The 11,991-nt window shown below is 55.1% G+C and overlaps 1 protein-coding gene across 1 annotated transcript; it reads left to right on the top strand.

Moving 5' to 3' along the window:
- Positions 1–3,600: 3,600 nt before the first annotated feature.
- On the top strand, positions 3,601–10,302 carry LOC139585676 (serine/threonine-protein kinase pim-1-like; the record flags this gene model as incomplete). Its single annotated transcript, XM_071418514.1, has 5 exons — positions 3,601–3,638; positions 8,405–8,810; positions 8,924–8,974; positions 9,178–9,544; positions 10,190–10,302. Coding segments are annotated over exons 1-5 (975 nt in total), but the record flags the coding sequence as incomplete, so codon positions are not given.
- Between the last annotated feature and the right edge of the window lie 1,689 nt (positions 10,303–11,991).

Below are 11,991 nucleotides of genomic sequence, written 5' to 3'. Positions count from 1 at the left end.
AATGGAGGAACGGGGAGTACAGAACTTTCTGGAACTGGGGGACGAGCAGCAGTCGATTGACAACAGCACATTCACATTAACAAGCAAAGAACCATGGGGAATTGCACCAGTCTCTCACCTTAACTTAAACAGTGGTGTCCTCCAATGACATCCCAGGTTTGTCTTCTCCATGGCTGTCTCCCACATCTCCCCCTTTTTATTTATTAAATAAACAATTCTCACTGTTTTGTCAATTCTTTCCTGAAAACACATCAGTGCTGCTGAAATGATAACAACTATGAGAAGGACCCCCAATAAACTTTTAAGAATGGGGGCCACTCACCCAGGAAGGCTCCACTGCATGAGCATTTTGTCCATCATGTCCACAACTTTATTTTCAGTAAGAAGAGTCTTCATTTGCTCTGGCATTTCTTTGATGGTGGCCTGGATCGATGTGCTTTTCCATGACAGGTTAAAACCACAAGGTCCTTTGAAATCTTCACAACCATGGCCACGGGAGAGCAGCAGGAAGTCGATGGCCGCTCTGTTCTGAAGGGTGGCATGTCTGGTGGTTTCCTCGTCCGCTAGAAGGTCTGATAAGGCAGCGGATGTAGCCTTGGTCTGCTTACTAAGCCAGCACTCCAGGTGAGAAAGCTCACCGAGGGCCTTCACAGCTGCAGCCCATGGTAGAAAGATGGAAACAGCGACCCTCTTCATCTTGCCCCAATTATAAATTTGGCCATCACAATTTTGATAGAATTGGGAGTACGATCTTTTCTGGGGCGCCAATTGAGTTTCTTGTTTCCAATTTTTAATTTGGGTAGTGTTTGGGGTGAGGGTAGTAAGCTGGCCAAGACTGCAGGGGCCGCCTTTGATCTTCGAGGGGATCCCTGCCCACTCCCTGTCACCACAGATGAGAAACACTCCCTCGGGAAGCACTCTGGGAAACGGAGAGGACTTAGATAATGTTTTGGCAGTATAATTGCACCAGTCAACATCATTGTATCTCTTATCATTTGGTGATATATCTTTTCTCACTATCATCTGTGGTTCAGATTTCTCATGCCAATTTTGTTGGGGTGGCTTGTAGAAAAAGTTGACACAAGAAGTCGCTTTGAGGAGCCCGGTAGGTCTCGTTCTTGGAGGTCCTGTGGTGCATGGGGTAAGATCTTCATCCACTCGTCCCAGGTGTCTACCAGGGTGGGCTTCTTACCTGCACAGGGATATTCATTTGGTGACAGGGGGATTCCCACCAGACATGTAGACAGCGGGTCTTTTGCACCTGCCATGGCCATGCAAAAGTTATCCTGCTTGAGAGATTTCCCCAGTGTGACCCATAGGTTTTCTGTTGGTTGTGGCACGACCCATCCAACCGCTGTTTGGATGCACAGGAGCACAGTGACGCTGGCAGCAGCTGTTAAGGTATTTCGGGGTGTCCTGGGAGTGGCCATCTGGTCCTCCAGTGAGTCAGGTATCGACTGTTCAAGCACTGATAGAAACATGAATGGTCAAGTTAGTTGTCACTGTAATTTTCTTTGTTTTGTCCCTATGGTAGGGAGGGCGAGGAATTGGCAATTGGGGCAGGTGGAGACAATTGCCTTGGCTTGGTCTCTGGAAATCTTAACTTGACCTACTAAAGCTGGAGCATTCTGAGGGAAGAATGCATGGCTTAGACGAGCCTGTTGAAAGACATGTGGTGCAGCGGGGGAAATGTGGGTGGCACTTGCTGCCATTGCTAACAAGTCTGCTCTCCGCTTGCCCTCAGTGATGTATCTTGGCAGCTTTGTGTGCAACCGGATGTGCAGAACGTGATAAGGTTGCTCTCTGTGGGAGATGAACCAAATTAATTCAGAGAGCAAGCTGTAGAATTTTTTATTTTGGACTTCCTTGATCAGGGCACGCTCTGCCCGCTCTGCTATCCCGGTGACATATGCAGAATCTGTGACTGAATTGAAGGGTTGTTGGAATGTTCGAAACGCCCTCACAGCTGCAGCAAGTTCTGCAGTCTGGGGGGAACCTTCAACAACCTGGATATCAGACTCCCACTTCTGAGTGTCCGGGTCCCTCCAGGTGAACACTGACTGGTGAGATTTGCCTGAACCGTCAGTGAACTCCGTGATAGAGTTTTTGAGTGGAGTTTTACTTTTATCTGATTTTGGGGCCAAATGCAGTGAATCTTTAAAAAGTCTGTGTTCAGGATAATGAATTGAAGTTTTTCCGGGATAGCTGTCAAAAGAAATTTGCAGATGTTCATTTGTTTGTAATAGAGAATCCAATTGTTCCAAAGTATAAGGGAGGTAAATGCACACCGGATCACAAGCTGCGAGGGTCCGGAGGCAATGCCGGCCTTTAATAATAAGTTTGGCTACAAGTTCTGGTGGGGTGGTAAATGTTTGATGTGGTTGGTGCAGCAGAAAAAGCCACTCGGTGATGATGAGTGGGGTTTTTGAAGTGTCATCCCACTGAAAGAGCAGCACATGGAAGTTTGGGCACTTACCAGAAATACCGAGGCTGAGGGGAAGGGACCGGTCTGTCCGATGTGCCTGGCGGTGTTTGATGGCGCTGGCGACTCTCTCCAAAGCCTCCCAGGCTTCTGGCGTTAGCGAGCGTGGGGAACCCAGGTCGCCGTCTCCTCGTAGAAGGTCGAAGAGCGGTGCCAGTTCTTCTGTGGTGAGGCCCAGGAGAGGTCAGATCCACGTGATGACGCCGCACAGCTGTTGCGTGTCTCTTAATGTCTGGGGGTGCTCGTTGATGGACAGAGTTTGAGGCACGACAGTCCTTCCTGTGATTAAAAACCCGAGGTACTTCCATGGGCTCCATAGCTGGATTTTTTCCTGAGCTATCTGAAACCCCGCACTTTCGACAGCTGCGACAGTTTTGGAAAGTGCTGCGTCTGAGTAAGACTTGGTGGAAGCACAGATTAGTACATCGTCCATGTAATGTAGGTGTGAGACTCTGTCCAAAGTTTCTCTCATCTGCCTCACGATCGTCATTGGGGACCACTGAAGAAAAGCCCCTTGTCTGAAGTTTCTGGCCCTGTTGGAGAAAGTTACATGCCAAGGGCCCCGAGACCTGAGCACAGCTGCAGGCATTGCTAAGCTATTGTTCACAGGTGTGTTTGTCTGTATGCTACACTGAACCCAATGAAAGGAAGAAGGGGGCCCCTTGCCTTTTTGCAACAATAGCCTTGGAAGTTGTCCCACCTCTCGGCCTGGCTGGACTTCTCCTGAGTTTTGGGTGGTCCCCCACAGAAGACCCCTCACTTGTCTTACAACCGCCGTGACAGACAGACTGAGATGTACAAGGCCTCTCCATCAAAGACCGAGACATGAAATCCCTGTGTGAAAAGGCCCCCCCACACTCTTTCCAAGGACTGGGACTGAGACCCCTAACCTGGGGGAGGTGTGTGGGGGAGGCAAGCTAACCAAAGCAAGATGGATGTTGCAGGTGCGAGCAGTGGACCAAGAAGACAATGGCTCTCGCCCACTGCAGAGAACATGGACTGTGTGTACCCTTCTCTAAATACCATTTTTTCCCCCAAAAATACAATAGACTACCTTTGATACGGTTTCATGTTTTACCCCTTCCCCCATCAACAAAAAGGGGACAATAAGAGTTCGGATGAACTGCAACCCTGAGATCTCCCCAGACGTGACCTGGTGAACTCCATTGGCTGGACATCAAAGGACTTTGCCATTTCTACGTTTGGTAGCTCTATACCTTCCTTCCTCTTCCTCCCTCTTTTTCCCTTTTCCCCAATTCCTCCCCAATGCATTTTCTTGTGGTCAATCAATAAAGGTACACTTGTTTTGATTGTCACTGCAGCCCCCTGTACCATGTCGGTGTTTTTTGCACTCTGAGATCAACCCACGAACCATCACAAAACCCGTTCGTAAGGATGGATTGTGACACTTGCATACATACTATAGAAACCTTCTATCAAACCTTAAAAATTCTCTACAAATTCATTTCCAACATTACTGGGTCTGGCACCGCCCAGATCTGGTGTTTGCTGCCACCTCCAGTGCCCAGATCTGGAAGTTCCCTTGTTCCGGCAGAGCCAAGTCCAGCAATTTTCTGGTAAAGAAAGCCAAAATCTGGCAATTTCCCACTGCTGACACTGGCAATGCCAAGATCTGGTGTTTGCTGCCACCGCCCGTACCCCAGTCTGGACATTTATTGGTTCTAACACAGCCCAAGTGCAGCAGTTTTTTGGAAAAAGAAGACAAAACGCAGCAATTTCCTGGTGCCAAGACTGCCACCACCCAGACCTGGTGTTTGATGGCACCACCCATGCCCAGATCTGAACATTTCCCTGTGCCACACAGCCCAAGTCCAGCAATTGGCTGGCAAAGAAAGCCAAAACCAGGCAAATACCTGGTGCCTACACTACTCCGATCTCGTGTGTGCTGACACCACCAGTGCCCAGATCCAGAATTTTTCAGATGCCTGCACAGCACAATTCCAGCAGTTTGCTGGCACAGAAAGGTCACATTTGGCAATTTTCCAGTGCCAGCACATTCCCCGCCAAGATCTGGTGTGCGCTGGAACTGCCAGTGCCCTCATCTGGCAATTTCCCAGTGCTGGCACAACCGAAATGCAGCCATTTTCTGGCAAAGAAAGCCAAACCCGGCAGCTTCCCGGTGCTGCCACCAGCACCACTGTCTCTGTCTCTCTGGGAGCCTCTCAGGAACCCTGGGCCAGTCCCGAGTCGGCAGACACCGGGGGCAGCCCCGACACGGCCGACAGCGGGGAGACACTCTCTGTGCCCCGAGGGTACTGAGGGCACCTGGGCTGGCCGCCTTTGCAGCACAAGAGACACCAGAGACAGCGGTAGAAGAGAAAGGGCCCACTCTTAGCAGGGGTTAATCCAAGGTTTTATTCCAGGTGTCCCAAAGGAGCCCCTACACCTCAGGGGCCTCCTGCCAAGAGCCCGGGAGATGTGCCAAGGTTACATTTAAAGGGAGGTGGAAAGCCAAAGTAGAGAACATTTGACTAACCAAGAAGTGACCCTAAGGGATGGGTACTGGGGGATGGACATTTAGGACAGCGTATGGGGCAAGGCTTGGGGGGCTGACCCCTGGCCTCTGGCTGATCACTCGACATCCTGGACCGAAGCTTCTAGAGGGAGGGGATGGGATGCTGAGTGATTGACAGAGAGCCAGGGTGGGGATTTGGGGATGATCTCAGCAAGGGCAAAGGATTACACAGGGAAAGGGAGGGGGGTACCATCTGGGATGAACCATTTGGGAAAAATACGGGGATTCAAAACCTAAACTATCACAAAATATTACAATGTATGAAAACACACTACAACACACCACCCAGATCTGGTGCTTGCTGCGCAAGTGCCCAGATCCGGAAATTTCCCAGTGCTGGCACAGCCCAAGTCCAGCAATTTGCTGGCACAGAAAACCAAAATCCGGCAATTTCCTGATGCCAATACAGGCGCCCAGACCTGGTGTTTGCTGCCACTGCCAGTGCTCACATCTGGATATTTCCCCGTTCTGGCAGAGGCAAGTCCAGCAATTTTCTGGCAAAGAAAGCCAAAATCTGGCAATTCCCTGCTACCGTCATTGGCAAAGCCAAGATCCGGTGTTTGCTGGCACCACCAGTGCCCAGATGCAGGAATTTCCCGGTGCCGGCACAGCCCGAGTCGAGTAATTTTCTGGTAAAGAAAGCCAAAACCTTGCAAATACCTGGTGCAGGCCCCACCCAGATCTGGTGTTTGCTGGCACTGCCAGTGCTCAGATCCAGCAGTTTCCCAGTGGCAGCACAGCCCAAGTCCAGCAGTTTGCTGGCACAGAAAGACAAAACCCGGCAATTTTCTGGTGATAGCACCAGCAGCACCCAGATCTGCGGTGAGCTGGCACCGCCAGTGCCCACATCTGGCAATTTCCCTGTGCCAGCACAGCCCAAATGCAGCAATTTTCTGGCAGAGAAAGCCAAAACCCAGCACCACCCAGATCTGGTGTGTTGGGGTTGGTTTAAAAGAAGAGGGAGACCTTGGCTTAAGGCTGTGGGAAAACCCTCTTTAGTTGGGGTCAGCAGGAGCTCCCGCCCATAATCCTCATGTTCAGTTATGCAGACTGCTACTAGAAAGTTCTGAGTTATCTTTGCTACCATTGGTTAATTTTACTGCAAAAATTGTAATATTCATAATCCTTCCTTCCTCTTGGATCCTTCCCTCAGATCCCACCTTAACCCCTCCCCATATATAAATGTATAAATATCCCTGCAGGACCCTGGGCCCAGGCTTTTTTCTGCTTTGCTCTGTGTACTGTGCACGCCGTCCTGTTTGTTGTGTTTGCCTGCATTAAAGTTCTGTTTCCAGACAAGCAGATGAAAGCAGTCTCTGTCTGTAAAGTGGCCAGAGCTGGTTCTCAGGGAAACCACTGGCCAATGGTCCGGACGAGGACCAGAAGGTTTCACTGGTGTTTGCTGGCACCACCAGTGCCCAGATCTGGAAATTTCCCTATTCTGACACAGCCCAAGGGCAGAAATTTGCTGGCACAGAAATCCAAAACCCGGCCACTTTCTGCTACTGGCTCTGGCACTGCCCACATCTTGTGTTTGCTGTGCCAGTACCCAGATTTGGAAATTTCCCGGTGCCAGTAGAGCCCAAATCCGGCAGATTTCTGTCGCTGCCAACGACACCACCCAGATCTGGTGTTTGCTGGCAGCGCCAGCGCCCAGATCTGAAAACTTCCTGGTGCCAGCACAGCCCAAGTCCAGTGATTTGCTGGCACAGAAAGCCAAAAGTTGGAAATTTCCAGGTTCTGGCTCCAGCACCATCCAGATCTGGTGTTTGCTGGGACTGACAGTGCCCAGATTTGGAAATTTCCCGATGCCTTCACAGCCCAGGTCCAGCAATTTGGTTTTAGCTAGCTTAGGCAGAGAAGTTCCTGGGACTGGGACTTTCCTTTTTCTTGGAACTGTTTAAACCTGCTCTGGACTGAAAACCCAGAAAAACACCTGCAGCTCACACCTGTGGCCCACCGAGGTCTGGGACGCTGCATTCCAGCACCAGAGGGACTTAGAAGAGACCGAGTGAGCCAACTACAACCCACAAAAAGGATTTTCTGAATTTGCCATCCTTTCAGCACTGTCAGAGGTTTTATTTAATATTATTCATTTTTCATGCTTGTGAATACTTTACTTGATAAATAAACTGGGGTTTTATTACTTTTCCCAAGGGAAGTCTTTTTCTGAACTAGTAGGGGGAGAGGGCACTGGAACTTGATTTCTAGATGGACCCCTTTTGGAGGCTTCCTCCCAAAATTTGCCCTAAAGCAGCACAAACAGTCACAATGGAAACTTCACCAGTGGCACAACACCCCAGCCCACCAGGAAAAGAAAGGACACGTAAAGTTCTCCAAACATTTGTCCTGCTTTGCTGCAAAAGTCCTGCTGCAGACACTGTGCAGTGTGGAAAGCCAAGAGAAGCTGCAGCTGGTGGCAAATCTTGGGACAGAAGCTTGACCTTGTTCTCCAGGAGAGATTCTTGGCAAGAGCAGACAGGAGCAGATTCCTGGAAAACTGAAACAGCTTTCCAGAAATGAAATGTAAATGAAAGAAACAATCCAAGATGTTTTCCTCTATTTATTTCTATGCTCCCCTTTTCCATGTTGCACTACTTCTCCATCCCAGTAATTCCAGATGCACTGCACCTCTAAGATCAGTGGCTTAGTGATTTTTAGACACTCTAAAATACCATGAGGCACACACAGTTTTGCTTCCCCTGTTTTTACTGGAAGGCAACACTGGAGATGTACGTGCAGTGCTGGGCTCAGGTAGGAATCCTACAGCAAGGGAAGGTGTCCCGCCAGTGTTTGCCCCTCAGCCAGGCCAATGCAGAGCAGCAAGCGAGGGGATTGCTGTGCCAGTGTGCAGGAGTCAGGGCTCTGCACCTGGGCTCAAGGCTGCAAAGTTGCCGTGTTTGGACAGACTCAGGGGCTGTGCCCGGGGCGCGCGGGGCTCGAACGTGGGGCTCGTGGGGCGAGCGGGGAACGAACACGGGGACGAACGGCCCCGGTGCTTCAGTTGCAGCGGCGGCAGCGGCGGCAGCAGCAGCGGCGGCAGCAGCGGCAGAAGCAGAAAACCAGATATTCTATAACGATCTTTCTCTTTCTATCTTTCTTTCTCTGTCTCTCTTTCTTGGTCTTTCTCTCTTTCTTTCTCTGAGTCTCCCTTTCCCGCCGTCGGGCACCCTTCTCCCGGGGTCCCTTGCCCGGCGTCCCTCTCCTCTCCCCGCCTCCCTCTCGTGTCCCCGCCTCCCTCTCCCCCTGCCGGGCCGGGCCATGCCCCCGGCCCGCCCCCGGCCCCGGGCGGGGCTGCCCCGTGCCCGGCCCCGCCCGTCCCGCCGCGGTCTCGCCTCCGCCCGGCTCTGGCCCTACTGGCGGTGGCGCTGCTGGGCGGGCATCAGTGCCGTGTGCGGGGGCGGCATCGCCGCCCTTTGCCTCCGCCTGGCCCGAGCCCGGCCCCGGCCCCGGCCCCTCCCGGGGCCCGCGGAGGACACAGGCGGCGCGGCCGCTGCCGCCGCCTCCGCTGCGGCTTCCCCGGCCCGAGCTCCGCCGCTCGGCAGCGCGGCCGCCGGCTCCGAGCCTCCCGTGCCGCGTTGCGAGGAGCGAAGGCCTGGGCATGGCCGGCCCGGGGCGGCTGAGGGGCGCTCGGGGGCCGTTGCTGGCCCCGGGCCGAGCGCTGACAGCCGCGTCCCGCCCGCAGGGACGGCGCACGAGGCCCTGCAGGAGCGCTACCGCCTGGGTTCGCTGCTGGGGCGCGGAGGATTCGGCAGCGTCTTCGCGGCCACGCGGCTCTCGGACGGCGCCCCGGTGAGCGGCGGGGCCGGCGGCGGGCGCAGGAGGAGGGGATGGAGGAGGAGGAGGAGGATGGGGCTGGGCAGGGCGGGCGGCGAGCTGAGCCCGCTGCTGTCCTTGGCTTGCAGGTGGCCATCAAGAGGGTGCCACGGAACCGCGTCCGGCACTGGGGCGAGCTGGTGAGTGAGCGGGGCCAGCGGCAGCAGCCGGGGCTGCCGGGCGGGGATGAGCCGAGGCCCGGCACGGTGGAAGCCGCCAGGACGCCTCGAGGGGGAGCGGGCGTGGGCGCAGTGCAGGGCGCAGAGCATCCCGGGCTGGCTCAGGGCTTCCCCAGGCCTGGCACGGCATCGGCCCCACTGAGGGCATCGTGCTCCTCCCGCAGCCCGACGGCAGCAGGGCCCCGCTGGAGATCGTGCTGCAGGCCAAGGTGTCCACTGGCTTCCCCGGCGTGGTGCAGCTCCTGGAGTGGTTCGAGCTGCCCAACCACATCGTCATGGTTCTGGAGCGGCCAGAGCGGTGTCAGGACCTGCATCGTGTCATTCGGGCACGGCGGTTCGTGCCCGAGGAGGTGGCGCGGGAGCTGTTCCGCCAGGTGCTGGAGGCCGTGCGGCACTGCACCAGCTGCGGGGTCCTGCACCGCGACATCAAGCCAGGGAACATCGTGCTTGACCTGGCCACCGGGCAGGCCAAACTGATTGACTTTGGCTGTGGCACCTACCTGCAAGAGACAGCCTACACCCACTTTGCAGGTGAGCCCACGTAAGGGTGTACTCCTGGTCCCGGGATCTCATGGCCCAACATCTCCCAGCCCAAGCTGGCTGTGGCAGCGGGGATTCTCCCTTTTGCTGCCAGTCAGGGGACTGAGTCTTCAGCTGAGTTGCTTTAGAGCGGGGCTGGGTGGGGAGCCATCTTCCAGCCCTGCTGGCAGCCTTTGCCAGCCACTCTGCCCAGGACTGGGGCTGGGCTGGGGCAGCCAGCCCGACCAAAACCCCCGTGGGTGGGGGTAGCAGAGAGGGGGGTGGAACCTGTGCCCCAGCCAGTTTGGTGTGCAGGTGAGAGGAAGGGCTTGCACTACTCAACTCGCCCTGTTAGCCTTTGCTTCCTAATATTTTAGGGGCAATGCAGACAGGCAGGATAAGGGCATGTTTTCCCCAGCACAGAGAGGGTTTTTCCTTTGCTTGTCATGGTCAGGCTTAGCCAGGGCTTCCTCTGCCCTCTTCTGACACCAGTGGCTTCTTTTCCAAGCCTACGTTTGTGCACAAGTCCCAGGTGCTGGCGAGAGGGCAGTGGTCACCCTGTGTGCCACTGATGCAGCCCCCGCAGGCCCAGGGATGCTGGGGCCAGGCTCTGGGAGCAGCAGCATCCCCCTGCTGAACTCCATCTGTATTCCATAGGAACACCATCCTACAGCCCCCCGGAATGGACCCACTTTGGCTGGTACCATGGCGAGGCAGCAACGATCTGGTCCCTGGGCATCCTGCTGCACCAGATGGTCTGCGGGGAGCACCCTTTCAGGAGGGGCCGGAACCTCAGCTGGGGCCAGCTCCCGCTGCCACAAGGGCTCTCTCAAGGTGGATCCTCTTCTCTGGGCATGGGGGGAATCCCAGTGCTGGGAGCCAGCAGCGGGCTCGTGAGCATCCCGCTCTGGCAGCTGCTGAGGAGGTGGCACATGTCCTGCTCTCCTCCAAAACAGGGAATTGATGGGAAAGTTTAGGCCCAGCCCTGAGTGCATCCAGCAAGGCCTGGGCATGGCAATAGTGGGGCAAAGCGGACAGGAGCGTTCTCTGGCTGACCGGCAGTTTCTGCTTTCTCTGCCCAGAGTGCCAAGATCTGATCAGGTGGTGTTTATCCGTGAACTCCTTGGAAAGACCCACATTAGAAGACCTGTTCTGTGATCCTTGGGTGCAGGATATTCCTCAGCCCTAGAAGAAGGGAGAGAGCCACAGGCACACTTTGATGCAGGGCCCTGGTAAGTTGCAGCTCCACACATGCCATGGCAATCAGAAGCAAAGGAACCCAGACCTTTTTGTGCTGCCTGTGTCACTGCACCGGGGTCATGGGATGGGCACACGCAGCCCTTGTGCTGCAGCTGAACTGCTCTGCCCAGCACTGGTGGCCGCCATCCAAGCTGGTTTTGCTTGTGCTGGTTCCCTGACAGCTGGGGCCCTGGGCAGAGCCCTGAGAGCCTGGTCTCCCCCCAGGGAAGGAGAAGGAGCCCCTGGAGAAGCTGTACCGGGTGGGGATGCTGCTGCTGCTGCTGCTGCTGCTGGTGCTGCTGCTGCTGCTGCTGCTGCTGCTGGAGACAGCCAGGATGGCACCAAGGATGAGAAGCTCTTCCTCAGCCTGGCCACTGGAGGCTGAAGGTGATGGACTTTGATTCTGGCACCTTCTTCAAAGCCAGACTCCACAGGGAATTTGCAGGTGAGTCCCCACGCGGGGAAATGCTGCCAGATTTGGGCATGGCCCAGCCTGGCTGGGAAGCAAAGGTTCCCCCTTTGCTGGGGCAGATGCAACTCATTCTTCAGTCGCTGCCCAGCTGCTTTTTGGCAGGGCTGGGGCATGGGCTGGGCTGGGTACAAATGGGAGTGGGCTCCTGGCCCTGCCAACAGCCCCCAGCAGCCACCGTGGCCTGGGCTGGGGCTGGGGCTGGGGCAGCCAGCCCGACACAAACAAAGCCCCATGCTGGGAGCAGAGGTGGGACTCCAGAAGCTGTGCAGGGGCTGCTTTGCTCTGCAGGCAAGGAAGGGCTGGGCTGCTGCACTGCCCTTGTTTGCTTTGGGATCACCGTGATTTTGGGGGGCAGTGCAGGGGGGAAGTGAGAAAGTGTGGGCTTCCCTCAGCCATGTCTGGGTTTTGCCCTGCCATGTAGGAGTTGGGCCTTCCTCAAGGCCCTGACAGAGATAAGAGTTTTTCCCATTTTTCTTGTTCTCCCTTTTTGTCTCTAATCTCTTTTCAAGAATGTGTTGTTTGTTTTTCCAGAGGAAGCGTTCCAGGTGGTGCAGTGCGGATGGGGAAGTGCTTGGGAGCAGCTGTGGCGTGGATGGGCGGTGGCCTTGGAGAAGGCTGAGGCCATGGTTTGGGAGCAGCTTTTCTTGCAGCCGTGGCTGGCGTGAGGTGGGTCCCTGTGTGCTTGGCAGGGTGGGATCAGAGCTTTTGGGAGATGGCAGCGAGCACAGGAGCATCCTGCTCTGGGCAG

This window comes from Agelaius tricolor, unplaced genomic scaffold, assembly GCF_023055355.1.
Source record: "Agelaius tricolor isolate 1412-34295 unplaced genomic scaffold, bAgeTri1.0.p SCAF_87, whole genome shotgun sequence".
NCBI classification, from domain to species: Eukaryota; Metazoa; Chordata; class Aves; order Passeriformes; family Icteridae; genus Agelaius; species Agelaius tricolor.
This window is presented reverse-complemented; position numbering and strand designations above follow the sequence as displayed.